At 42.6% G+C, this 25,117-nt stretch overlaps 2 protein-coding genes across 3 annotated transcripts in view; both read right to left on the minus strand.

Moving 5' to 3' along the window:
- The window catches only part of PPARGC1A (PPARG coactivator 1 alpha), a 366,794-nt gene extending 361,351 nt beyond the window's left edge, over positions 1 to 5,443 (minus strand). Inside the window, exon 1 of one of the 2 annotated variants that reach the window (XM_038135009.1) lies at positions 4,891 to 5,443. In XM_038135009.1, the coding sequence (XP_037990937.1) occupies positions 4,891 to 4,977 (87 nt within the window). In that variant the 5' untranslated portion in view covers positions 4,978 to 5,443. The remainder of the gene's footprint in view (positions 1 to 4,890) is intronic. The other variant, XM_038135013.1, reaches the window with a different exon arrangement.
- Positions 5,444 to 13,477: 8,034 nt separating this feature from the next.
- Positions 13,478 to 25,117, minus strand: part of DHX15 (DEAH-box helicase 15) — a 51,018-nt gene continuing 39,378 nt past the window's right edge. The window contains exons 13-14 of the mRNA XM_038134619.1: positions 20,405 to 20,574; positions 13,478 to 19,176 (exon numbers count right to left, since the gene is read on the minus strand). Of these exons, the coding sequence (XP_037990547.1) occupies positions 19,059 to 19,176; positions 20,405 to 20,574 (288 nt within the window). The 3' untranslated portion in view covers positions 13,478 to 19,058. The remainder of the gene's footprint in view (positions 19,177 to 20,404; positions 20,575 to 25,117) is intronic.

Genomic DNA, 25,117 nt, shown 5'->3' on the forward strand with positions numbered 1-25,117 from the left:
TCTTTCTCATTATCCTATCATTTATCATTTGCTGGGATGTCAAGAAAATAGGTGTCTTCAGTTTTACTTTCATTTTTACTGCTGTTTTTTCAGCTTTGTGCACGAACACCCCTTGGAGTCAGGAAAACTTCAAATCCAGGATTCAGTCTTTTTTAAAATTACATAGTATTTTCTGTTAATACTAAACCAGGATTGCATTTTTTTCTTAACTAATTTAGTTTTGACAGCCTTCTTTTAATTTGCACAGATGTTACAGGCTCTGTTAAAATGTAACTTCCGTTGAATGATAGTATTATTCCATTGGTTTTCACCACCAAATAATGCACAACTATTGACCGAGTCTTTTTCCATTTAAGAAAAACATCTTCAAAAACCATAAAGTGCACTGTCCAATCTTGTACAGATTGGCATCTCTCATCCAACACTCTCATATACAGACGTACTCAGTATATGCTATACACATGCAGGGCATTAACACAAATTAATCCAGCATGTTTCCAAACCTGCATAGATTTCGTGTTCTACTACTCAAATAACATTAAAAAAAATAATAAAAAGAAAGAAAATATGGAAACAAAAGTAAGTCAAAAAGTCTATTTTGGTCGATTGCCCCTGAGAAGCGGCCACTCTAAGTAAAAGAATAAAAATGCATAAAGGCAATATACTACACTCAGTTCAACTCCCCAAAAATACTGGCAGAAAGCTATACTAGGGCACTTCTGTCCCTGCTCTTGTAAAGACAAAGAGACAACCCACAAGGCTGGCTCTTAGCTTCTCCTTTCACTGACTTACTCATACCCACAGAATACATTTTGCCCAAGTGTGTCATACAGTGCACTTCTATGTTTGAAAACACAGGACAAAGAAAATGGTGCCAGTTACTAAGTCCACGGCTGAGAGTTGCAGGAAAAAATCTCTGAAATAATGGCATCAGTCAGGCAGCACACTCCCCATTTTACTTCTATACTGCAAGGATTTTGACGTCAAATTAAAATAAGTATCCAAATTTATGTGTTAGTGATAGAATTTCATTCACAAACTACATTTCAAAATATTTTCAAGCACTTCCCGACCACATAGATTAGTAACACAACAACGTATCTAATTCTTAAGTGGAGAATGAAAAATAATTAATACAAATAATGCTGCCAGTTCTGCATAGACAGGTTATGCCGAGAAATATTATTGCTCTTGCAAGGCTGAATACCCCTTGCAGCACTTAGAAATAGCTGTTATTTACTCATGACTACTAATTAAGAAACAGATGTAAAGAGAATTTCCAGAAGACGCACTCAGGAAGGTTCCGGCAAAAATAAAGAACCAGAAGTAGAGTGACGGTCTAAAAATGAAGAATACAGGATAAATCAACAGGAATTCTGATGGATATTCCTTCATCTCAGTTTTATACACACTGGCAAGACAACACAGGTAAGTTTATGCAACCACAGTTCAAAGTTCTCAGGATTTAAGTCTACAAGTTTGACTGCTCTAGAATTTAGCATAATGGTTAAGTCCCTGTTCCACAATAACTATAAAAAAAGACAGCAAGCTTCAGGAGAACACTCAATCTTTTTGAAGTTATCCTCAATAATGTGAAGTCTTATTTGTAACCAGTATGGAGCCTTATATTCTGGAAGACTATCTAAGAAATTGATTCAAAACAGACTTCATAAAGTTTCTAGACATGATTTCTCCATTACAAGCATTTTTGTGATGCACTTTGAAATTTAATATGCAATGGAAAAGCTCCTTCCAAGAACATTACCAACAAATCACGCATATAAGCTTGTGCTTAAAAACAAACTGCAATAATGCACCAAAATATAAAGGTTGAAACACATCCCTCAAACTCCCTGAATTATAAAGCAAACATCATAGCTCTCTTTTCACAGCTGCCAGACAGTATATTATGCTTCTAGAAGTCAGTGTTCTCTTTAACCTGACTGGTTCCATTGTTGAGTTGTATTTTGATTACTTATACTCTCATTAAAGCCTTGAGATGCCAGGAAAAGATGCTCTGAGAAAGCTATGGCTGAGCCGCTATTGATATTATACAAGGGATCCTTTTACCTCGTGTAAGATGTTGAGAGTGCATCATATTGATTTGGAATAAAAAAACTATTTTTCCAGTAGTCGACCCATCTTCTCATATCAGCACTTTTTTTTAAAGTTTTTCTGTTTGCTGTTCTGTTTTAAACAAAACAAATTCTATTTCGGCTATGTTGCTAAATTTAGCAAGAAGGTTTGAAAGCTTTTTTTTTTTAACTCAATTCAGGTAAAAACAAACAAACACGAATATGGCTGACAGTCAAGTCTGAGCCAAGTCTGCCTTTTTAAGTGCTAAAACTTGTAAGAAAAATGTATTTGCAGCAAAATCCCATATTCATTTTGATTTCATATTCAGACTAACATCTACCGCTAATCCTCAGCTGATGAATTTGACTGATATAAATGGTAACGTAATACGCACAAGATGAAAATAGAAAGGAGCCTTGAGCACCAGAAAGAATATGTGTCTTAAAAATTCTTCTCATCTTCACCCTGGAAGCTCTTGCAAGCTCATCTGTTCGTCCGTTGTAATGCTATGTAATGATTACACCTTCTCCTTCGAAACACCTTTCCTAATCATGCATATTTAATTCAACTTTGTGTATATATCCTACAGTTTATATAGTCCTGCTATAAATAGACCTCCTGCATTCTGAATTATCTCCCGCGTTTTCCCTTAGATACAGTTCAACACTGGTATTTAGAACAGATCAACTCTGGATCTGCCAGCAATTCTTCCTGCTTCCATTGTGATACGGCTTGCTCTCCTGAAAGGGGATGTAAGGGAACCTATCATTTTACAATGGCATTCTTTCACCGAACTGTTTCGCTACAGAATGAAACTAACTTTAGATAAAGGAGCTGGTTTAAACCTGATTTTATTGTCTGCGTTCCTAAGCATTTTCCCCCTCTGATGGTTTCAAAGGAGTCTTCCCTGAAACTGCCTGCCTTTTATATCAGGCGTGAGCCCTTCTTAAATCCCAGTGACTCGCACGGGCTCGCATTTAGCAGGACAATAATGCACGTTCTGTGTTCACATAAGCACACCGGCGCCGGTGTGTGCCCTCGGTACGTGCACAGGAACACACGCCCGAGCGGGCTGGGCAGCCCCGGCCACAACGAGCCCCTGCGAGCGGCGAGCGCGGCGCCAACTCCCGCCGAGGCGGCCCCGGCCGCGCCGAGCGCGGGGCCCGGAGTCCGGGCAGCCCCGCCGCGCTCCCGAGCGGCGGCTCCGGCCGCGCCCTCCCGGCCCCGCCGCGGACCGGCCAAGCGCCGCTGCCCCCGCCGGCCGCGGGGCGACCACAGGGGCTCCGAATGGCTTCGCCGAGCCAAAGGGGCTCCGGCGCGCCCGGGGACGGCGTTTCAGCGCTGGCTCTACGCTTGACGCGTGTCTGCTCCCCACACGAACCCCCCTCGCCTCGGCGCACGCCAGCCTGACTTGTTCCCCGCCGGGAAGGCTCTCCCGGCCGGGGCGGCACACCCGGCAGGCAGCTGCGCCCGGCTCGGAGCGGGCGCCTGCTCGCACCCGGGACACAGAGACACGTCTTTATTTATTCGGCTGCCTCGGACGAGCAGGCTGTCAGGGCTCCGGAGCCCCACCGCGCCCGGGCTCGCCGGCCGGCCGCTGCCGAAGGGCGGCCCCGCTCCTCGCCGCTCGGCGTTTGCAACTCCTGGAGCGGGGAAGTGCGCGGGGCTTCTCCCTGCCTCGCCGGGAGGGGTAACCTCAGACTGCTAACTGCTAGTTCGGGGGTCTCAGTAGCCTGGAAATTGGGGTCGTAGGGGGGCGTTTTCCCCTGCGCTGAGCGGGCTCTGTCCCCGCAGGAGGAAGCGGGGAGGTGACCCCCCTCGTCCCCCCGGCTCTCCCGCGGGCACCACCGCCCGCACAGCCCGGGGCGCTTCTCGTCCGCTCCGCGGCCCGCTTCCATCCGCTGCCCAACTTTTCCTGTCACGCCAGCGCCAGAAAACCCCTTCCCCACGCACGCACGCACACACACACCGGTGTAGTTTATAAATGACAGTTGCCTGTAGACTTTCACCAGACAAGCAGCGGGGGCAGCAGACTACAACAGTTATTTAATTAAAGGCGCTTCGGAGGCTCCCAGAATAGCTCTCTACCTCTGAGGCGCGATTTCTGGTTTCCCCCCGCTCTTCGCCAGCCGCCCCCCGCTGCCCGAGCCCCGGCGCGGGCGGGAGGGACGGACCCGGCCGGCGGTACCCGGCTGCGCGCTCCGCATTGCACAGTCATCAAAGTTAAGTGCGTGAAGGGGGGATCGGGGGTGAATCACAGAGAGAGATGGGTGAGCCGAACTATTTCCACCTCGGCGGGATCCGAAATTACGGATCTGGATGCGCGTGCAGCCATTTCTGAGGGAGGAGGAAGCGGGTGCGGGGGGGTCCCTCTCGCACGCAGCCTGTCACTCGCACCCTGCTCCCCCCGGCCGGCAAACTCGCCCGGCTGCCTCAGCGCGGTCCCTCAGTGCAGCCGGGGGCAGGCTCGGGGCACTCCGATCGAGTTGCCCGGCTGAGCCCCGAGTTGCTCCCGGGCAACACACAGCCCTCCGCGGGCTACGGCTCTCGTTCCTTAGTCCTCCTCATGCTCCTCTTCCTCACGGGAGGGGAGGGGGCAGAGGCAAGGGGGCTGAAAGGCACACGGGAAGAGGCTCTTTTCTCTCATTTCTTTCTTCGGTGATTTAACCCCCCCACCCCCACCCGCAACACACACACATGCTGAACAGAAACACTTCCAGACCCTTCCTGCACACACTGGCACCACCTTCGTTTTCCCCCGAGGAGCCGGGCGGGCGCAGCGGCGGCGAGCGCGCAGCACCGGCCACCTCTTACCTGGTTGTAGGAGGTCTCCCAGGAGGAGGTGTAGTTGTAAAAGAAGGAGGAGAAGCAAGCGTCTTCCGACAGCCCGCAGCCAGCCATCCTCTGGGCGCAAAACCTCTTCGGGAAGGCGCGAGCAGCCCTCGCAAACTCTCGCCTCTTGCGCGGTCGCTGCCGCCGCCGGCGCTGCCCCCGCGGAGCGGTGCCGACAGCTTCGCGCTGGCGGCGGCCGGCGCTGTGCGTGCGGGGGAGCGGGGCTGGCCGGCTGGATGGATGGAGGGCCGGGTGGAGGGATGGAGGCGCGGGTACCGCGTGTGTCGGAGCGTGCGAGCGCGGCCGTTCGCGGCGGCACCGAGGGGCCGGGGCCGGTCACGTGCGCGCGCTCACTCCGCCGCCGCCGCCGCCGCCGGGGACGGGCCGCGCCAGAGACCCCGGCACTGGAGCGCCAGCGCCGGGCGCCCTCGCCATGCCCACCCGCCCGCCCGGCCCCGCTCGGCAGCGCAGCCCCTGCGCACGGGAACGAGGGGCGCCTGCGGAACCTGCGGCCGCACCGCGGCGGGGAAGGAGCGGGCAAGTGGCGACGCGCGTCCTCCCCCGCCGCGCCGGGGCAGCGCCGCCGCGGGCGGGCCCGCCCTCCCGGCCTCGGCCCGGCCTCCCCGCCCCGCCCCGCGCCCGGCCCCGCCGTGCCGTGCCGGGCTGGGCCGGGCCGTGCCGTACCGGGCTGAGCCGGGCCGGGCCGCCAAAGTTGTCGCTCCGTTCGCAGCCGTGTGGGCACGGGCTCGACACCGGCGCCGCAGCCCGGCCGCTGGAGCCCGAGAAGAAGGGGGCGGGAAAACGGACGGGAAACTTCTCAAGAGCCTTCCTGACAGGTGCGGTTCCCGCTGATTCCTCTTTCTGGGGGTGCTTGCCTCAGCAGCCCCGCACAGCCGCCCCGGGCCACGGGACCCTCCCGCCCTGAGGAAGGGTAACACTGACCGTCGCTAAATTGCTCGGCGGACACGGCGAGGTCATGCGAAATATAATGATCCTAAAGTGTTTTCCAGGAAATTAGCGGAAATAGATTGGATTGTGTTGACTCCGCTCCTTTAGTATGCCTTATCCTGCTTGCAGACCCAGTACCTCGAGCAAATGCCTCTGACGAGGGGAGCATTGTCCTCATCAGCTAACACTGATATCACAAAACTCAGCTAATTGTGAATGTAAAGCAAATAATATAGATGGTATTTTTTTCAGAATAACTGTTTTGTTTCATATAAAAATATATGGGTTTAACTCCTAAAAATACTGTGTTTGCTTCCAAAGCTTACCTGGGAGAGAGGGTAGTTTGTTGAGCACCACCCAGTAGTCATAACAGCCCACAGCCATCAGTAGAAAAGACTAGACACATTTTTGTGGCATAACTGATCTAAAGTCCACTGAAAGTCCTCACTTCCCCTCACCTGACACTCCTAGGAACAAAACACCATTTAGTGACACCCATGGAATATTTTGGTCATTCCATTTAAGAAAACAACTATGGCATGAGTATGGAAAGTATGGAGTCCTGTGAAACACAGTCGAGCATTGTAGAAATACACCTTTTTCACATGAGTTGGCTTTGTCCAAAAGAAGGCTAGCCAAGAATTTATAATCCAAATGAACATTTGTGACAGACGGCTCTGTCCCAAATGAGGTCAAAGAGCCTTTCATCCTGCCCTAAACCAGTTAAAAATACAGCATGAAGAGTTCCAGTAACAAAATGTACAAAGCAGATCAGAAGCAAGGTGTTCACTATGTTTACAATATGTTTCTCAGATTGCTCCAGTATTTGCTTTGAGACTTCATCCTGTTTAGGCTGCTCATCAGTCACCCACAAAACTCACATGGCTTAAGAATGTATTTCAGCTTTTCAGACAACAACAATTAGGGCATAAAATTCCTTGTCACTTCCCCGTCATTCTTGAATTTCCCTTTGTCTGAGGGGTCAGTGTTCAAAGCATCTCACTTCTAACATTTTAAACAATTTCACTTATGCACGTTTCTTCTTCATATTAAGTCTTAGTGCATTCTATTCTGACTCTACACTCCAGCATAGCCTGACCTCTGAGCTATTTATTCTATTCAGGCAAATTTTGCACTTCCCCCCCCAATATCTGATGAATTTATGCACTTCAGTAGGTAGCGTTTACCCTACTTCCCTCTCCTCTAGTGACAGACTGCCTCTCTCATGCCAAGTTCTTTAAAACTCTTAAAACAGATTGTGGGTTGTTAACTGTTTGGGATTTTTTCTTATCTTTTTCCTTCAAACATTGTTCCTCACCCTGCTGTTAACCATTTGGTCTAGCTCAAAATCTCTTCATTTGAATTTCACAGAGTTCCTCTGGGGGACCATCACTGGTAGGAGGTTAAGCTTAACTGCACAGTGATCAGTTACCAGTGGAGACAGTAGTCTTTGCTGGTAGCTGGGAACTACCCCGAACCTTTTCAAGGCCTTGCAGAGTGCACTTCTGCTGGCAGCAAAACAAGACCTGAAAACTGACAGCCTTACATGTTGCTCCTGCAGACCATTTGTAATGTTGTCAGTCAACCAGCCATTACTGAAATGGCCAATAATCTCTTTGTCTGTTGTGTGAGTTAGCTCACATTGTCACCATGATGGTGGTGGTGAAGTAAAAAAATGGTGTGCTACTTCTATTACTAGAAGTGTGTAACCAAACATAATAAAATCCACAAATAGCTCTTGTCTATTATCCCATCCCAGTGCACCAACAGCTCCACAGAAAAGATGCTAGAAGTGTATTCAGTTCTGTAGACAGGAAAAAGTAAAGTGGAGATAAACTTTAAGTGGAGATAAACTTCTCTTGTAAAGAATTTGGGAAAATGGATTGGTGAGGGGTGGAGGCAATAGCAAAAGCCATTAAGTGTTTGAATAACCAAAGTAATCTCAGGATAATCATTAATACTGCATTGGGGGCGGGGGAAAAAAAAGGCCTGGTGCAGATGGAACAGAGAAAAATCACTCAAATATCTTCAGAGATGCTTAATACTGTGCAGTTACAATGTACCAGGGTACTAGATAAAGACTGTCAAAGCACTAGAAAAGCATCTTATTTAATACAATCTAGAATTTATTTTTCTTTGCTCTTTGCTTCCATGTTTTCACCTTAAAGATTTTCAAAGTCTAATAAGATAGAAACTTTTCTTGGAGGAGTAGGAGAGGGGTGGAATTTGTTCCCAAAACATATTTTGCAGGTAAAAAAAAAAGAGAATCAGGATGAAACTTTTAAATTAGACTGGTCTTGCCTTCTCACAGACAGCAAGAGGCTGATGCACTGTGTTGGGTTTGGCTGGGATACAGTTAATTTTCTTTGCAGTAGCTGGTGTGGGGCTGTAGTTTGGATTTGTGCTGAAAACTGTTTATAACACAGGGATGTTTTTGTTATTGCTGAGCAGGGCTGACATGGCATCAAGGTTTCTCTTCTGCTCCTCATCCCACCCCACCCCTGAGGAGGCTGGGGGTGCACAGTGAGTTGGGAGGGGACACAGCCAGCACAGCTGACCCCAACTGACCCAAGGGATATCCCATACCCTGTAGCATCGTGGTCAGCATGTACAGCTGGGGGGAGAAAAAAGAGGAGGAGATGTTTTGAGTGATAGTGTTTGTCTTCCCAAGTCACCCTTCCATGTGATGGAGCCCTGCTCTCCTGAGGATGGCTGGACACCTGCCTGCCCCTGGGAAGGGGTGAATTAATTCCTTGTTTTGCTTTGTCTGTACACATGGCTTTTGCTTTACCTGTTAAACTGTCTTTATCTTAGCACCTGAGTTTTCTCACTTTTATGATTCTCTCCCCATTCCATGGGAGGTGGGGAAGGAGCAAGTGGCTGTGTGGGCCTTTATTGCTGGCTGGGGTTAGACCATGAAATGCAGCGAGACCAGACTGGGCCAAGGACTGTTGTTTGAGATAATAAATAGGTCTGATCTTGGTATCACCAAGTGCCAGCTGTTGTCAGAGACCTCCCAAAGAGGAAACGAGTATCTCATTGTTACAGGCAAAAGCCAGAGCATCTTCCTTTTCTTTATGTGGAGTGATCTCTTTAGGAATTTCTTGAAGAGCAAGGAAGGCTTCTAGAGGTCTTTTGGTTTGAGAACCATGTGGAGAACTTGAGATAGAAAAGCAACTGTGCAACTGTGCAACTTATATGCTCCATGTAAGAAGACAGATTATCAGAACAATCCCAAGGAATCGGGGTCCAACTCACCTGTAGCCACCAAATTAAGATTATGTAACAGAAGATTCTGTAACAGAAGATTCTGTAACTCCAGGACTGTACATTTTGTTTAGGTAGCTTAGTGTCCCTCCAGTAGTCAGTGTGGCATCTAAGCTGAGTGCTCTGTTCTCCATAATTTTAAACTTGTGATCATAAACACCTCAAAATGTTTTTGAGTACTATTATTTTAGTCACTGTTGTCACTTGTGTTAGCAGATGTGTTAACTTTACCGACTTCATTAGTTGAAAATCTCTTTTCAGAGGGGAAGTCTATAATATCAGATATTCTGAAATAAAGTTAGAAGCTGTCCATCTATCTTATTTGCAGGTAAAAGAAAAAGGGAAAAAAGGAACTACTTTCTTCGTAGCCTATTCATAAGTGCATAAAAAGTCAATTAAGACAGTCCATAAAAATTGAAGAGGAAAGGCTTTAGAAGTCCACTGATAGGTTTTCTATTAGGCTAATACCTTAAAGCTTCCTTAGCACTTTCCAACAAATTATTTCATTTGGCTTTATGAACACCTCTGGAGCTAGGTATTACATCTTTTTAATATTTGAGGAGATCAACAGTGTAAGTAGCAGACCCTTGGAAAAGTCAAGCAACTTGTTAGACATTGTTAGACAATGTTTATGCAAGCAATTAGCCCCAGAGGAGTAAAAGCCTACTTAAAGCAGAAATAAGTGGAGATTTCAGAATGTTTAGGTGTCTATTTAACTTTAAAGAAAACTTGTGTCTGTAATACAAACATGTAAGATTAGACATAATTGAGAATCAAACTACAAGTGGATACAACGCAGCAGTCGTGGTCACGTCTAGAACATCTTTTCAGTGTTCTTTTTTTTTTTTTTTTCCCACTGGCTTTTTACTGTATCCTAGGTAAAATCCAAATAGCTTTTTTCACCTTAACAAGGCCTACACAGCCCAGTTCCAAGCTACCTGAGAGACCTGGAGTTCCCAGAACAGCTTTTGCACATTGGCTTGAGCAGCCTCAGCCACAGGAGCTATAGCTGCACAGTTTCCAATATTAGGATAACAGCTCAAGATTATTCAAAACACAGCTTTTTTAAGTATCCTAGGACACCACTCCCAAACTTCAGCTACACAATATCAGTAAAAAAAATACTTGTGGTTACTGTGCAAAACAAGTGATTCCCTTACTTCAGAAAGTTCAGTTACACCAAAGAAGTCACTGGCACTGGCTTTGGTATTCCTGGTCTCCAATCCCAGAGCTGAGTTCAGGCCTTAACTTTTGAAGAGGAAAATCAAGGCCTGGAATGCAACTCATTTTTCTAAGTTTGCTAGATGGTGAAGATTGCATAAGCTGTTGTGCTTCATCCAAAAGCTAAAAAAATAATTGAAGCTAGATGACTGCTAAGGCAGGATAGCAGCTCCAAGGAAAGCAAAGGACAGTAAAAAACTACTTTTTTTCAGTGTTGCTACATAATACCATCAGAAATGAGTAACAAGGTTCTATAAAGCCATCTAAATGCAAAGACCAATTGAAAACACTCAGCCAAGAAAACGGTGCATTTCTCAAAATGTTTTGATCTCACCATCACTCTGTTATTTGCTTTGCCTGCGTTCAGATTCAGTTGCTTGCTCTTGATCCATGAGCTAATTCCATCTAAGCATTGGGTCATCATGATAATTGAAGTTACATGAAAAAGGCAACTGAATGAAGTAAAGCTGATTATTCAAAAAGAAAGGAAAAAAAAGTGACAGGAGTTTTAAAGCTAGATTACATGAATTTTGCTCATCTCAAAAATGCAGGAAATTATTTTCCCTGAATTTTGCAAGATCAAGTGTGCCACTGATTAAAACTTTGTCTACTGAAGTGGAAGAGCAGAACACTGATGAGTTTGATTGTCCTGCAAGCAAGATATTTTCAATGAGACTGCTAACAAAATGAAGCCACTATGATAATTTAATTCCTAGTTCAGGCCTTCCAGCAGCTTTTCAACATGAGTAATCTCCATCAGTTCAATACCCCCAAAATTATAAATAACAACCAGTGAATACATGCCATTCAGATGTCAGCAGGCATGAACTTATGAGGTAGTTCATAACTTTTATAGCCTCATCACCAATTAACAATGTAAATAAATTGCTAAAGCCCTATCAGATTATAATTTCCCCAAAATAACATTCCTGTGATTATGTTTGCATGATTATAGTTATGAAGTAACTAATCAGAGCTGGGGGGAGAACCCTAGAATAACCCAAATTAGCAGGAATCAAGATGGTTAGCTTGTCATGAGTCCCTGCCTCTAGTGTAAATATCTTTACATCTGAAAACCACCCCCCAGCTATTCTGCCAGCTTCTGGGTCCATTTGGCTCATTAGCAGTACTGAGTGATGAAAAAGGAGTGGACTCAGCATTATTTTATTGGTCACAGTAAAGATGTTGTCTAAGGATGGATGTACTGAAAGGTGTGAGGAGATCTCCTCAATGCTCAGATAATGAAAAAGGTAGGAGGCTACACCTAATTCAGCACATTATTCAAAGTTCATTGATACAGCAGTAGCACCTTCCCAGCACAAACTGTATAACAGATTCAAACAATATTTAGCTACTCCCGTGGCACATGCTGTATCACGTGGGGGGAAACGTGGAGGAGGGAGGAAACGGACTCCCAGCCACACGTAGTAGAACTGGGGGAAATTGCATTTAACTGTCTTTTGCACAAACCCAAGAAAAGCTTTGATCAATAAAGAATTCCATTTTTACACAAGAAATACCACAAAGAGGCAGCAAAACCTCAGAAATAATTGATAGAAGTTTCAAAGGGTTTTGACAGAACACTAAGTTTCAATTTCTTTAGTGACATCATATTCGAGCCAATTAAGAAAAACAAACCTTGTTAGGAGAAAACCTAAGCACACATTTGTACCAGAAATGGTTTGGCAGCTTGTAAGCCCATGTAGTTTTCTTTACATTTTGGTCAAAATCAAGGGAAAGAATAAACTGTTTTTTTTAAAGCAGGTTTTTTAACGTTAACGTTTTTTAAGTAGTAAGAACAAAGATTTGCTGTTGACTTTGTTCCTCGTTTAGGAAGTTCTACTTTGAGTCTAGAAAACCCAGTATTTATAGAGTTGTTTTTATGATCAAATTAGTTTGCTAAAAATAAAAGCAAATTAATTTGAGACCTCATTGTACCTAATGAGAGATCTAAACTTTAGTCTCATATCAAGCCATTAGACTACAAACATTTGGATGCTTAAACTTTGCTTGCAAAAATAATATCCATTAGAGACAATTATTTTGTGAAGAACAAATGTGATTATGAATGAGATCTCAAAATGAGATTTTCCTGTTCACTTTTCCTTCTATAATTCTCCTCCAGAAACAAGCAGGATTTCTGTAGGCTGCAGAAGAGTCAGAACCACCACATTACTGTTCAACCTCGCAATGCTTGAGAATGTAGAGAACAGACATTTGAACAGTGTTTGGATTTACACAGCAGCAAGTCCAGCAAGAAGCTTGAGAGCAAAAACACTGGCTTGCTTACAAGGAGAAACTGTTCATTGTCCATACATTTACAGAATATTAAATGTCAGTTTTCAACAAACAGGGTACATATTGTGAACATCAAGACTGGAATTTTAAATTCTTGTCAGTTCTTGTATTTGATTTCTGCTCTTAATCAAACTATTTTTTGAAGTATGTAGAAGTAGCAGTAATTTGAGTTTACTTCCATTATATTGTATAACCAGTAACACATTGGAACAAAGCTGTCAATGCCCTCTTGGACAGCTGCTTAGAGAAACATGTTGTGACTCACACTGCTTCAAACCTGCTGCTGCTGCTGCTGCACAAATTGTAAGCCTTTCTGTACAAATTGTAAGCCTTTCAGGAAGGGTTCAAAGGGCATTTATTTCTTTAAAAGAATGATACTATCCCTGTCACAGTAAAGGCTTATCAGTTACTTGTTATTCAACATGCAAAATGAAATAACCTCAAAGATACCATCCTAAGGTTTGAAAGGTCAAATTAAGTCTGTGAGTCTTTAAAGCAGTACACGAATTTTGATAGCAAACACTAGCATCTTCATAAAGCTGAAAAGGTTGTTATTTTTGAGGTGAAAACTGGTTACTAATATAAGCAGAAGTGGTTTGACTGCACAGCTGAATATTTAAATAGACAAAGCATTCAGGAAATACATCTACCAGTACCCTCCACTCAATGAAGCCCAGTAAGAGCTGATGCTCTAAGTGTTTATTGTTTATGCTGCTGGAAGCAATGAGGCTGGGAACATTAATGGAATAGGCTCACAAAATAAACACTGAATTCAAAAGGAAGGCAAGAGGCCTGCTTTAGCTAAAGGAATAAGACCAACCCAAAATAACACATGTTTAAAGCCACAAGAAATATTTATTATCAGCATTAATTTGTGCTATGTTTTATTTTTCTATACAACAAAACTACTGCATAGCTTTCACAGCTGGAAGAACCACTCAGAGCTGAGACGTACACAAATGAAAATTATTTTATCATCTGTCCAACATACATTCAGTGTTCCTGAGAAACCACTATATTCGAGTTGAAATTGCAAGATCAAACACCTACAATCAGCAGAACTAGTCTTGTTATCTACAGGAATGTTATTTTACTGCCGTTACCATATTTAGTTTAATCCCTTGATAGTGGAAGCTTGGATCTCCTTGATGCCAACCACTTATCTCAAACACATCAGTTCCAATTAAGAGGCAGCCCAAGCTTGTCATTTGTGAAAGGAAAAGAGAAGAGAGGGGCAAATGCTCTCATAATGGTTTCATTCTGGTTTTAAAGCTGCCTCTTTGAAGCTTAAAAAAATGAGACATTTGTATTACTGGGAACCAATGCCCAATTCTAGGAACAGTTCCAGGAAGCATACATACCCCAAAATAAAGCTACCACTGTCAGAGCTACTAGTAGAAAATCAAACTAGGCTGACCAAGTAGATAATTTTTCCCTCTGCTTCACATAAATCTAATGTCACATACATAGTCATAAGGTTAAATAAATTCAGGTCAATAAACTACCAGAGTAAGTTAAATGATTTTGAAAGGTCAACAAACTACCAGAGTAAGATTATACTTCTAATAGTAAAATATGTTTATTATTAAAACCCTCAGCTGTTCTAAAACCAAGATAAATGTCTAATCTTCACGAACTACAGTAAGTGAATAAATTTACAATATAACTCTCTGCTTTCTACTGTTATGGTGTGCTATGGCTTTTTATTGCTATACATTATCAGCAATGAACTACAGCAATCTGATTACAAATTAATAATTGTAGCTGGACTGGATGGTAGGAAAACTCTTTGCCTTTTATTTTTTCAAATGAAACCATGACAATAGTGAAAGCTAATGTCAGCATTTTTGCTTTAAATTGCATTTCTTATGGCAAATAATGAGCAGTTTTCAGTATGCACCGGGTAGCGGTGCAGGATGCAAGTTACATGTCACAAACCAATGCTGTGTCACAATCCCTGGTCCAAAAAGGGAGGTGGTGATCAGACAAAACTGACCAAAGTGATACAGAACACACCAACCCAGGCTGGCCCACGCCAGCTGCTCTCTACCTTCCCTGAATGGGCAGAGGAACAAGGAATGAAGACACCTTCATAAACCCCAAAGGAACATCAGCATCTGTCTTTAGTACTGCAGTACATACAGATCTCCCAAAAGCAAGAGTTCAGGGGCTTTCATGGCATCAGAACATGGCAAAGCATGGACTCACCATTTATTCTATTCCCTGGCAAAAATTCTACATGCTAATCTAAACACAGTATTAACTGGTCACTTCTTTGTATCTCCATATTGAAGGTATGTACCTAACCACGTGTACTTAGCCATTAGGAACTACCTCTGTGTCTAACAAACCTAAGTACAGTTATTATCTCACACTGATACTAGCCCTTTACTGCTCTGAGGTATTACACAGCAGCACAATTAAGACTGAAGACTTTCTCTTTTCAAAAAATAAAACTCCTTTCACTTAGTACTGTTTTCCTGTCATCTCATCCATATTCTGTATTTCCAAAAGTCCCACATTATAAACAGTTTATTATATACAAACCAAATATTTTCAAAAAACATCAGAATGTCTCTGATAAAAAGATCACTCTAAGTAACCAACACATCACTTTTTCTTTTAGATTGTTCCAAATCAGATAACCAGTTAATCCTAAGGAGCAGTTCATCTCTACTCCAAAACACATGTACACCCTTACTAGCAGTCTGAACACTCTAAAGTGGCATAAGTAAGGCAGGGAACACAGCAGAACAGCAAATGTTGCAGCTGCTGGGGGCAGCTCTGTAATTTATTTGGGAACCCTCGCTCCACAGACCAGCAGAAAGAGCCCCAGTGTCATGCAGTCTAGTTGTGGCTTTGCACAGAACAAAACAGAAGCTGAATTTCTATTTGACAGCAGCAAACTCTTGATTTCCAGCTTTTCCCCTTATTTACTGACTGCATGCTGCGTAAGTATAGAAGCATAAGCAGGCAGAGCTCTGACCATGGGCAGAGTTCTGAGTATTTTTAACGTTTAAGAGCGAGGCAGTAACCTCCCTATGCTCACAGATAAAGCAGACTGATTTCTATGTCTCCTTCTTGGTCTCCTTTTGTTTCTCTGGGCAGCCTTTTTGACATTTTTCCCATCAGAAAAAACGGAACAAGGTTTTATCTTTCAACACTGAACTTTAAAAAAACCCAGAGCTACTCTCAAACCGAAGTTCCTCTGCATGCATCTGCTGTACCCCTGAGACAGCAGTACCTAAGGAGGTTGCTCCTAATAGTTTCCCTGTAGGAGTCAGGAAACATCTTACTTCAAGAAGCCCTGCTGTCACTGTCATTACTTCTTCAGAGATAGGTAGTGACTCCATAGACACCTGGCTCCCCTCCCACTGCTATATGGCTCTAAAATTACATCAAAAGTGAGATTTGCAGTAACTCTAAGATATCCACAGTGATTTAAGTGAGTCTGTGTTTCTGCCCCGAACCCCTGAATGGCCTCAGTTGAGATCAGTACTGCGCAGACAACAGACTGCACAAAGCCCCTCCAACCCTGGGGCCATTCTCCACGACTCAATTCTTTGCAAAAGACTTCACACACAGCACACATAGTCCCCTGTAAGAAAATGCTTTAGTCCTAAACTCAAGTATTGCAAAGTATTTTGTGAATTCTTCAATACAGGGGTGTGTTTTCAGGAATACACAAGTATCAAATGCAATAGGTTCCCCAGGTGTCAAGGCTTCCATGTCTTCCTGAAGCACTATTCCCCAGAGTCCATCAGCATCCCAGCAGGAAAGCTGTTTCCCGTAGCTTGCAGGAGGGGTGGGGGCCTGCTCTGTCCCCAGTGACAGCTGGGACACCACCAGCCTTCCAATTAAGCCCAGGTGGCACCAGCTTAATTGGAAGGTGGCAGGGTTGCACAGCTGTCAGAGGATGTAAGTTTGGCCAGAAGTATTTGCATTCCTAGTAGCACAGTGAAAGAGCCCAGGTCAGCTGTCACAGCCCAAGCTGAGCTTGTGGGTATGACAATTTAAGGAAAAAGAAAACCACCAAAAACAAGCCAAAGTCTTTCCTGTGTCAAGTTCCCCTCACAGCCATAGCCATCTGCTCCCCCATCCCCAAGGACCTAAGCTACAGCAGCTGATGCCAGCTGGTTCTGGGGTCCCTGAGGCGTTTCAAGCGGAGAACTGTCTGTGGCCCTTGCCAGACCCAGGCAAAGTCATGCAGAAGGTGGTTCTACACCATTCAGCTGAAGGCTGCCCACAAATACTAGAGCAATTCTTACCTGGGGAGCAGCCAGTTTTCAGCATTGCACAAAGCAGCCCCCTCTGCCCACCACATCGAGGATAAGCAAGTCATCAGGAAAGCCCACATATCCAGCCCAAGTCATCCTAGAACAGCAATTTGCAAAACCAACACTTGCACATTCAGGAATACTAGTATGAAATCCAGCTGCTTAAGGAGTGCAGAATCCCTATTTTAAATAAAACCTCTGCTAACTGCAGTCTGAAAACACAATCATTTGACATTTTATGCAGAATGAAGCTCTTTCCTTCCTTCCTACTGGAAATGGTTTGGTAGGGTAACAAAGTCCAGACTCATCTAACACTCCCTCTCACTTAGCAAACCCAAGACAGGCTCCCAAGTCCCACTGCATATTATACATCCACTCAAATTTCAATCTTCTGACATCTTTATCTTCACTGTTACTATTTTAGGTCCTAACGAAGTTTTCAAAACTTCTCTACTCCCCATCATATAAATGGCAATTTAAAAAAAAAAAGTTGGAACTGGAAGAAAATCCTCCAAGTATTCAAAGTAATTTTATAGCCCACTGCTGATTTAAATAGGACAGGATACCCCAAACATCAGTGCTTAAAATTAGTCTGAGGTTAGTTATCAGCTCTGCAAATGTAACCTATTTTTGCTTCAGCCTTACAGCAGCACAGATCTCTTCCTAAGGGAACCAGTTTCAGCAAGAGCTGATCCAGCTGCTCTTTGCCAGAAGGACCAAAGCTCAATGTATTCCAGAGGGAGGGAAAACCAGAAATCTGATCAAATACATTAAACCACAGAATGGCTTGGGTTCAACCAGACCTTAAAGATCATCTAGTTCCAACCCTCCTGCCATGGGCAAGGACACCTTCCACTAGACCAGGCTGCTCAAAGCCCCATCCAACTTAACCTGGAACACTCTAGGGACTGGGCACCCACAACTTCCCTGGACAATCTGTTGCAGTGCCTCACCACCTTCACAGCGACCAATTTCTTCCTTATGTCTCAATCTACCCTCTACCAGAGTAAAACCCTTGCCCTTGTCTTGTAACTGGTAAAAGTTTTTACCACAGGCCTTGGTAAAAATCCTCACTCATTCTTCTAAAACCTCTGGAGGTATTTTAAGGCCACAGTAAGGTCCCTTCCTTCTTTTCTCCATGCTAATCAGTATCAGCTTTCTCAGCCTGTCCTCCTAAGAGAGGTGCTCCAGCCCTATGATCAAATTTTACTATAAATTCCTCATGGGATTATGCTGTCAAATCATATTTCATGAAAAATCACTATAAAATTACAACGGTGCAGTGTGATTTGATCTACAGTGTCACTTATGCTATTGTTTGTGTTGATCCTAAACAGAACCTCAACACTGCCCAGCAGAGAAATTTCTACCTGGCCGCACATACTTCACTTTATAGGACACGCTACTACAGTTCTGTCTGAGAAATATTTAGGGCTATGTTTGAAGAAAGCATTCTCCTAACACATCTGCATGCATTGTGAGTTTTCCTAAATAATTTTAACAAGTTTGCAAGGGATCAACATTGTATGCATCATATTATATCATCATTGTGCTGATTAAACATCTGTATTTTTAATATTAAAATATTAAACTACTGCCATGTCAATCAAACAGCAGTTTAATGGGAGACTAAATGGGCTTCTCATATTACAATCAAAACAATAGAAATACTGACATACTGTGGCACAAAATTAGTATAAATAGACTTTATTGAAGTCAGTACCCTTGTACTGAAGCCAAAGATTGTGTCTACAGAAGCACAAGTTGTAACATTTCACAACTTCTAAAAGGAATGTCAACAATTACAACGATCATGCATACCATGGTCGATAATCACATTTTTAGAAGCATTTTCAACCATTTCTAAAGAAATGCTTATAACATTGTTATATATAGAACTACTTTCAATAAACTGCAAAACATTGATTAGCTTTTCCAGTATGAGCTACAGTGTCAACACAAAAGGGAGGCATAAATGTTTAATTTATGAAATCAGAATGGAATATTTACTGTAAAGAAAAATTAAAAAGCTTTCAAATAAAGGCCATTATTGAACCAAAGTGAAGAGCACAACTTGAACTTTGAATCCTTTCATCTCTTAAAGCTGTCCTCTGAATAACTTCAGTTCAAAGCATAAATTCAGTATTGTGAGTATTCCTTGGACTGAAGTTTGGCAATGATGCGATCCAACTGTCTCTTTGCTTCGCACTGTGGAAAATTGCTCATGTCATAATATTGAGGGGCAATTTTCACCAGCCTGTCAAAAAAGGAAAAGCTTGTTACTGATACTCAAACTTTAAAATGGATTTTACAGAAATTCTACAACTGAAGGAAACAAAAGTTATCCATTATTTTCAGCTCATTCTGCAATTCTAAGACTAACTGAAATTTACACATATGCACACACATTTAAAATGGCAGTGCCATCCTGAGCAAGTGGCCAAGTTCAAAGCAAAAAGCACACACATGAGTCTCACAAGATGCTCCTGTCTGGCCATGGGCCCCTTACAGACTCCTGCAGCTGCTTCAGTACTTGCCATGGCAACCCACAGAGCCAGAGCCTCTGCTTTATGTCAGAGTCCATCAGCCACAGAAGTCTACACCAACAATCACTTGTGTCAGAGTACAGCTCAGCCTTAGTTGTTTCAAATTTAAAAGTACAACCAAGGCCATAGGATCCTGCTTTAGGTTGGACAGTGTTTCTTAAACCAAGATTTCTAAGCAAGGATTCAAATACATTTTCCATTAAGATACTACAGACAATATAGATATATCATGTTGTGTTTTCCAGCTTATGAATCTTTAAACTCTTCCTGCACAACAGTAAAATTACAGCAACTGAAGAGCTTCCCATGTCCCCAAAGCTTACTACAACCTGGTAATTAAAGTACAACCTTAAAGTCAGGCAAGATGCTTCAGATCTCTGCTTGTCTGCAGAGATTCAGGCTTCTGATTTCCTTGACATATTTAGCTGATGAATAAGTACCACAACATGGGAAGTTCTACCACTATTATCATCTCTTTCCTTTGAATTTTAAGAAAGCATGAAATGCTGTTCAGAACCTTCAGAAAAAAAATCAGACAGAAAAAGTCCTAGATCTTGAGAACAGAAGCACTGATACTGTGGTACTGCTATCTCCTAACTAACTCAGGTATGCAAGTGGGTGCTAGGACATACTCCCAAACCTCACAACTCCAAGCAGCTCCAGGCTCACTGTAGTAACTAGTTCTAAGTCAAGCTGTGCACTGTACACAGAATCCAGGCGTCAGAGGTCTCAACACAAAACCCACGAAAAGGCACAAGTACCCACAAAGAAAACCTTTAGTCATCTACAAGATCTCAGTCCATACCATTGCCATTCCTCAAACCATTTTTGTAAAACTAGCTTCAGGAAAGTGAAAAGAATTACCTCAATTTCAAAAAAAGGAAAAAAAACCCCAAGAACTCTACAGTAGATCATGACTGTTGCAATACTTTGGCTTACCATTCTGGCTTGATGTCTGTACATGTCCGGATGTAATTCTTCGTTGTAAGGACAAACTCATTATACAGCACCCATTCTGGTTTGTGATCAAGAACAGTGGAGGGATGCAACTGCACCACCTGGTTATCTTTCACTGTCAAGTAATGCCCTGTTCGCTCCAAATGTGCCACCTAAATAAAAAGACATTTTTCCATTAACACAGGCAATTTTTAAATGAAGCCATTTCAAGCTGATTGTTAAGTGTTTTATACTAAACAAACTAACCCAACTTTCAAACGTCACCTAAATTTGGCACGTTACTTGACCACCTCAAGTATTCATGTTTTTTTTATAGACACAATCAAGATGCCAGATGCTTTTGCTAACTACTATGGTACGTGTAAATTCTAATACACAATTCAAGCAACATACAAAAATAATTATCACCCAAAGAGAATAATCATTATTGGAACAGCAACAACACAAACACAAAGGAAGTATATATTCTGGACAGGTCTGCAACATCACACAAAGTCAACTGTGGTCTACTACAGACATCTGCTTCAAGCATTTCATTTGCAGTAGCCCCACCGTGGGGCCAGTAAGCCACAACGTTATCCTTTTATGAGAGAGGTCTCACTACAGCATGAGCTTCAGAGCTGGAAAATGTAGGTTCAGCGACACACTTGTGCTGTGACCTTGGTGAAAATCAATTAACCTCCCTCTGACTAAGCTCCTTGCTCTATGAAAGGGAATAATGCCTGCCTTGCCAAGATGCTCCGATATCTAGCTCATTAAGATTTGGTAAAGCAGACAGTTATCCTTCCAATGATATCCTCTGTACAAACAGCTAATCTAACAGAACAAGTAACTAAAATTAACCCTTTGTTACCAGTAGTTGAAAATAATCTCCTCTCATTATATATATACACACGCACACACACAGAGAAAAAGATTAAATAGGTTGGGCAATGGCTGAAAGACATCAAAAACATGTCTCTTTAATAAGATCACTAGATGTTTTCCTTTAATATAGACTGTATATTTCCTTGTTTTCTTGAATTCCTAGGTTTATTCCACCTTTTTTTTTGCCTAGTCAAGAGCAAGTTCCACCTATTAAATTAAAACTCCAGGCCTTCTAAAGCAATAGCTACCTCAAGTTTTAAGCCAGAATATCTCTTTACTAAGAATTTATTTACTTTGAGCGTACTTCTCTTTAAAACGTTATGACATTAATATCCAGAACATGTTTTAGGAGTAGAACAAAATATTTAAATAGTTTGCAAATTTTGTCACACAAGATTTGAGAGATAACAGTTTATTTCAAGTCTGGGAAACCAGAAGAAATCCCTTTAAATGGAGATTTAACAGCACACTGTCTGTAATGATTTAGGCCTAATTTTATTTAACTCAATATAACATCTGTAACATTAAATAGCAGTATAGGTGCAAACCAGACTAGACTAGATACTCATCTGTCACAGGTCTAGCACAAACACAGCACACCTTGCTGTAGGATTACTATTTTTTTCAAAGGAAGTTTTGTTTAAAAATCAATTTCATTTTTCAGATCAAAAGTACACATGCATACGGAAGTATCTATTTTACCTGTTCTATTTCTTCCTAGAAAAGGACAGAACAATGCATTTTTTAGGTTTCATTCTAAAAAAGTGTGCTGTTAAATTCAATGCAATTTAACGTTAGCACCTCAGTCTCACTCATATGTATTAAAACAGTAAAGTCTTATACTCCACCTTTCCCAAATACAATTTTCTTTTGCATGTAATTTGTAACGGTAGAGTTTCTTATTGACTTTGCATAATTCTGAAGCATACTCAAAGAAAAATAAAATGCTACAGAACTGTATCTCTTAATTAGCTCTTAATTTCCAGGGAAGGACAAGAATTAAAATAATCCCAATTACAAAGAAAATGTTTCCTTAGACCACTGATATCAGGAACAAGTCACCTTTAGATGGTTACATACTATTGTGACTGGCTTCAATCCTGAGGCAACAGTGAGCTGCAGTATTTGTCCTCTTTAGATGTTTCCACGGTGTGTGCTTGCTGGCACACACACACCTTGGTAAAGAACTTCAGGGTCAGTGATAGCAACTCTGGGAAATACACAGTGAAGCTATGGCTCCAGAGCAAGCCACAGTGACCTGCCAGCTGCTGTGTTTTCCTGCTCATTCCTGGCCTGTTCTGTTCCAGCACAGCTGACCAAGCCCATTCTTGCTCCCGCTTTGTAAGTGGCCTGCCAGGTCACTGAGCTGAAAGAATTTAGAATGGGCTCAGGCAGGCACCAAGGTTGACATAAGAGAGCAAACAAGGACAAATGGGAGGCAGCTTATATTGCTCCTCTGAAACCCTGGCTTGAAAGCAATAGCGATGCCTGTACGTGCAGGGGTGGTTGGACCAGGTGTCCTCCAGAGGGCCCTTTCACCTCAACCATTCTGCAGGAGCTTCCACAGAAACCAAAGGATCATAAAGAGTATGTCAAAAAAGTGTTCATTCTTTGATGAGTAGTGGTAGCAAGCAAGATACTACAGAACATACCTGAACCCTGAGATCACCAAAGAATTAGGCTATTTGAACATGATTCTAGAAGAATGGGCAAGTGCCAAACCAGCCCATATATCTTTGCAACAGATTACTCTGCAGCCCCAGAAAGCCCACATGGCTGATGATTTAGAACAATTATAATATTTCTATGAACACAACAAACCCAAATGGAAACAGTGGCACATACCACAAGAGGAAAAGGTTTCACTTCAAGTTCTCACCACAATTTTATTAAGAATTACACACCCTCCTCTGAAATTTCAATTTGTATGCTCGTGCTTATTTATTAGCTATCATGTCATTGAACCTAGAGGGTGAAGTCAGGGGTCTTCAATCAAACATTAACACTAAATCCAAATGCACTTGGAAGGTCAAAAGCAGGAATAGTACCACAAGATCCAGCCCTTTTAGATTTAAGGCTATACATTGTGACACAGTAGTCTTGACAGACAGTTCAGAGAAATGACTGGTCTTTGTTCTTTCTGACAAACCAATGCTAGCATGCACCAAAGGAACCTTGGCAGTTGCCTGGATTTCCAAAATTTCTGCTTGGAGCACATCAAGAGTGTTTCTGAATCTATTAAAAAGTTTTAAACCACTCTTCTGCATTCCTAAAGAGCAAAATGAATACTATTAAATGCACCACTGACCACCTTTGTGTTGTAAGTTTATTTTATTACCATTCTATTATTTTAAGAGCCTGATTATGTAAAGACTTCAAAATATACATAATTCCATACAAGAAATAAGCACCAAAGACTGAGTAGCATTGGGAATGAGATTTTAATTAGATGGTAAACCATCTGACATCTAACTTTCTGTACAGTATTGGTCTTTTAAGTTTATCCTCTGTAGTGACCATGATATATATCGCCTGTGCTTGACCACATCACGTCTCCCAAGAAAGACTCCAAGCTTGATCTGTACACCTTTCTAACCAAGAGGGCCAATGGTATCCCGGGGTGCATTAGGAAGAGCACTGCCTGCAGGATGAGGGAGGTGATCCCGTCCCTCTACTCAGCCCTAGTGCAGCTCATCTGGAATGCTGTGTCCAGTTCTGGGCTCCTCAGTATAAGGGAGGCATGGAGCTCCTGGAGCGGATCCACAGAAGGGCTATAAAGATGAAAGGACAGGAGCATCTCTGTTACAAGGAAATACTGAGGAAGCTGGGCCTGTTCAGCCTCGAGAAGAGGGACCCCATCAGTGCCTAATCAGTATCTGAAGAGAGGGTGGCAGGAGGAAGGAGCCAGGCTCTCTTCTGTGGCCAAGCAACAGGACAAGAAGCAACAGACAAAAATGGATTGAAGTTCCATTTGAACATGAGGAAGAACTTCTTTACTCTGCAGTAGCAGAGCACTGGAAGAGACTGCCCAGAGAGTCTGTGATTTCTCTCACGGGAGATATTCCAGAACTGTCTGAACACAATCCTGCGCCATATTCTCTAGGATGAGACTGTTTGAGCAGAGAGGCTAGACCAGATAATCCAACTGTGGTCCCTTCCAACCCAGCCCATTCTTTGATTTGAGAACACAGGACTTGCTTCCACCTTTAAATTCTAATTTAAACTTTCAACTATCAGTTCTTGTTCTGTCTTTAATACTAGATTGAAAATTGATAAACACCTAAGTTGCTTTTGACAACTGATAAAAACCAAAATCACTAAGAGGAAGAGGACCCATCCTGAAGTCATTTGCTTGCCTTTTCCAATTAGTTTCTTTATCTTACTTTCTGTAGTGTAACTATTTTTTGCTTAGTCTTAGCCACGGTTACTTCAGCTACTATTAACACTTTAAAGATTCTAAGCTTAGTTTTGAATGGGTATCAGGGATAAGCCTCCATTAAGGGGTTACCTATTCTTGTGACTTACTTTGATCCCCACCTAACACTAAGCTACAGTATTTATCCTATTTAGTTTTTTTTATAAAGTATGCTTAGTTACTTAACAGAAGTAGGAGAAATAATCTACATCTAGTTCTGGGAATTTACTACCAAATTACAAATATATTACAGTAATACGATATGCCAATTCTTCTCCCTTTCTAAGACAGACTATGTTTGGAACAAAGTAATTGAGAAATCAGTACTTCTCTTTTGGCAAAGACCACCCTTGCTGTATTTTACATATCCCTTGCATATTCTGATGTGTGATACAGACAGTTATTTTAAAAAG

The sequence above is a fragment of the Motacilla alba genome, chromosome 4 (assembly GCF_015832195.1).
Source record: "Motacilla alba alba isolate MOTALB_02 chromosome 4, Motacilla_alba_V1.0_pri, whole genome shotgun sequence".
Classification (NCBI taxonomy): domain Eukaryota; kingdom Metazoa; phylum Chordata; class Aves; order Passeriformes; family Motacillidae; genus Motacilla; species Motacilla alba.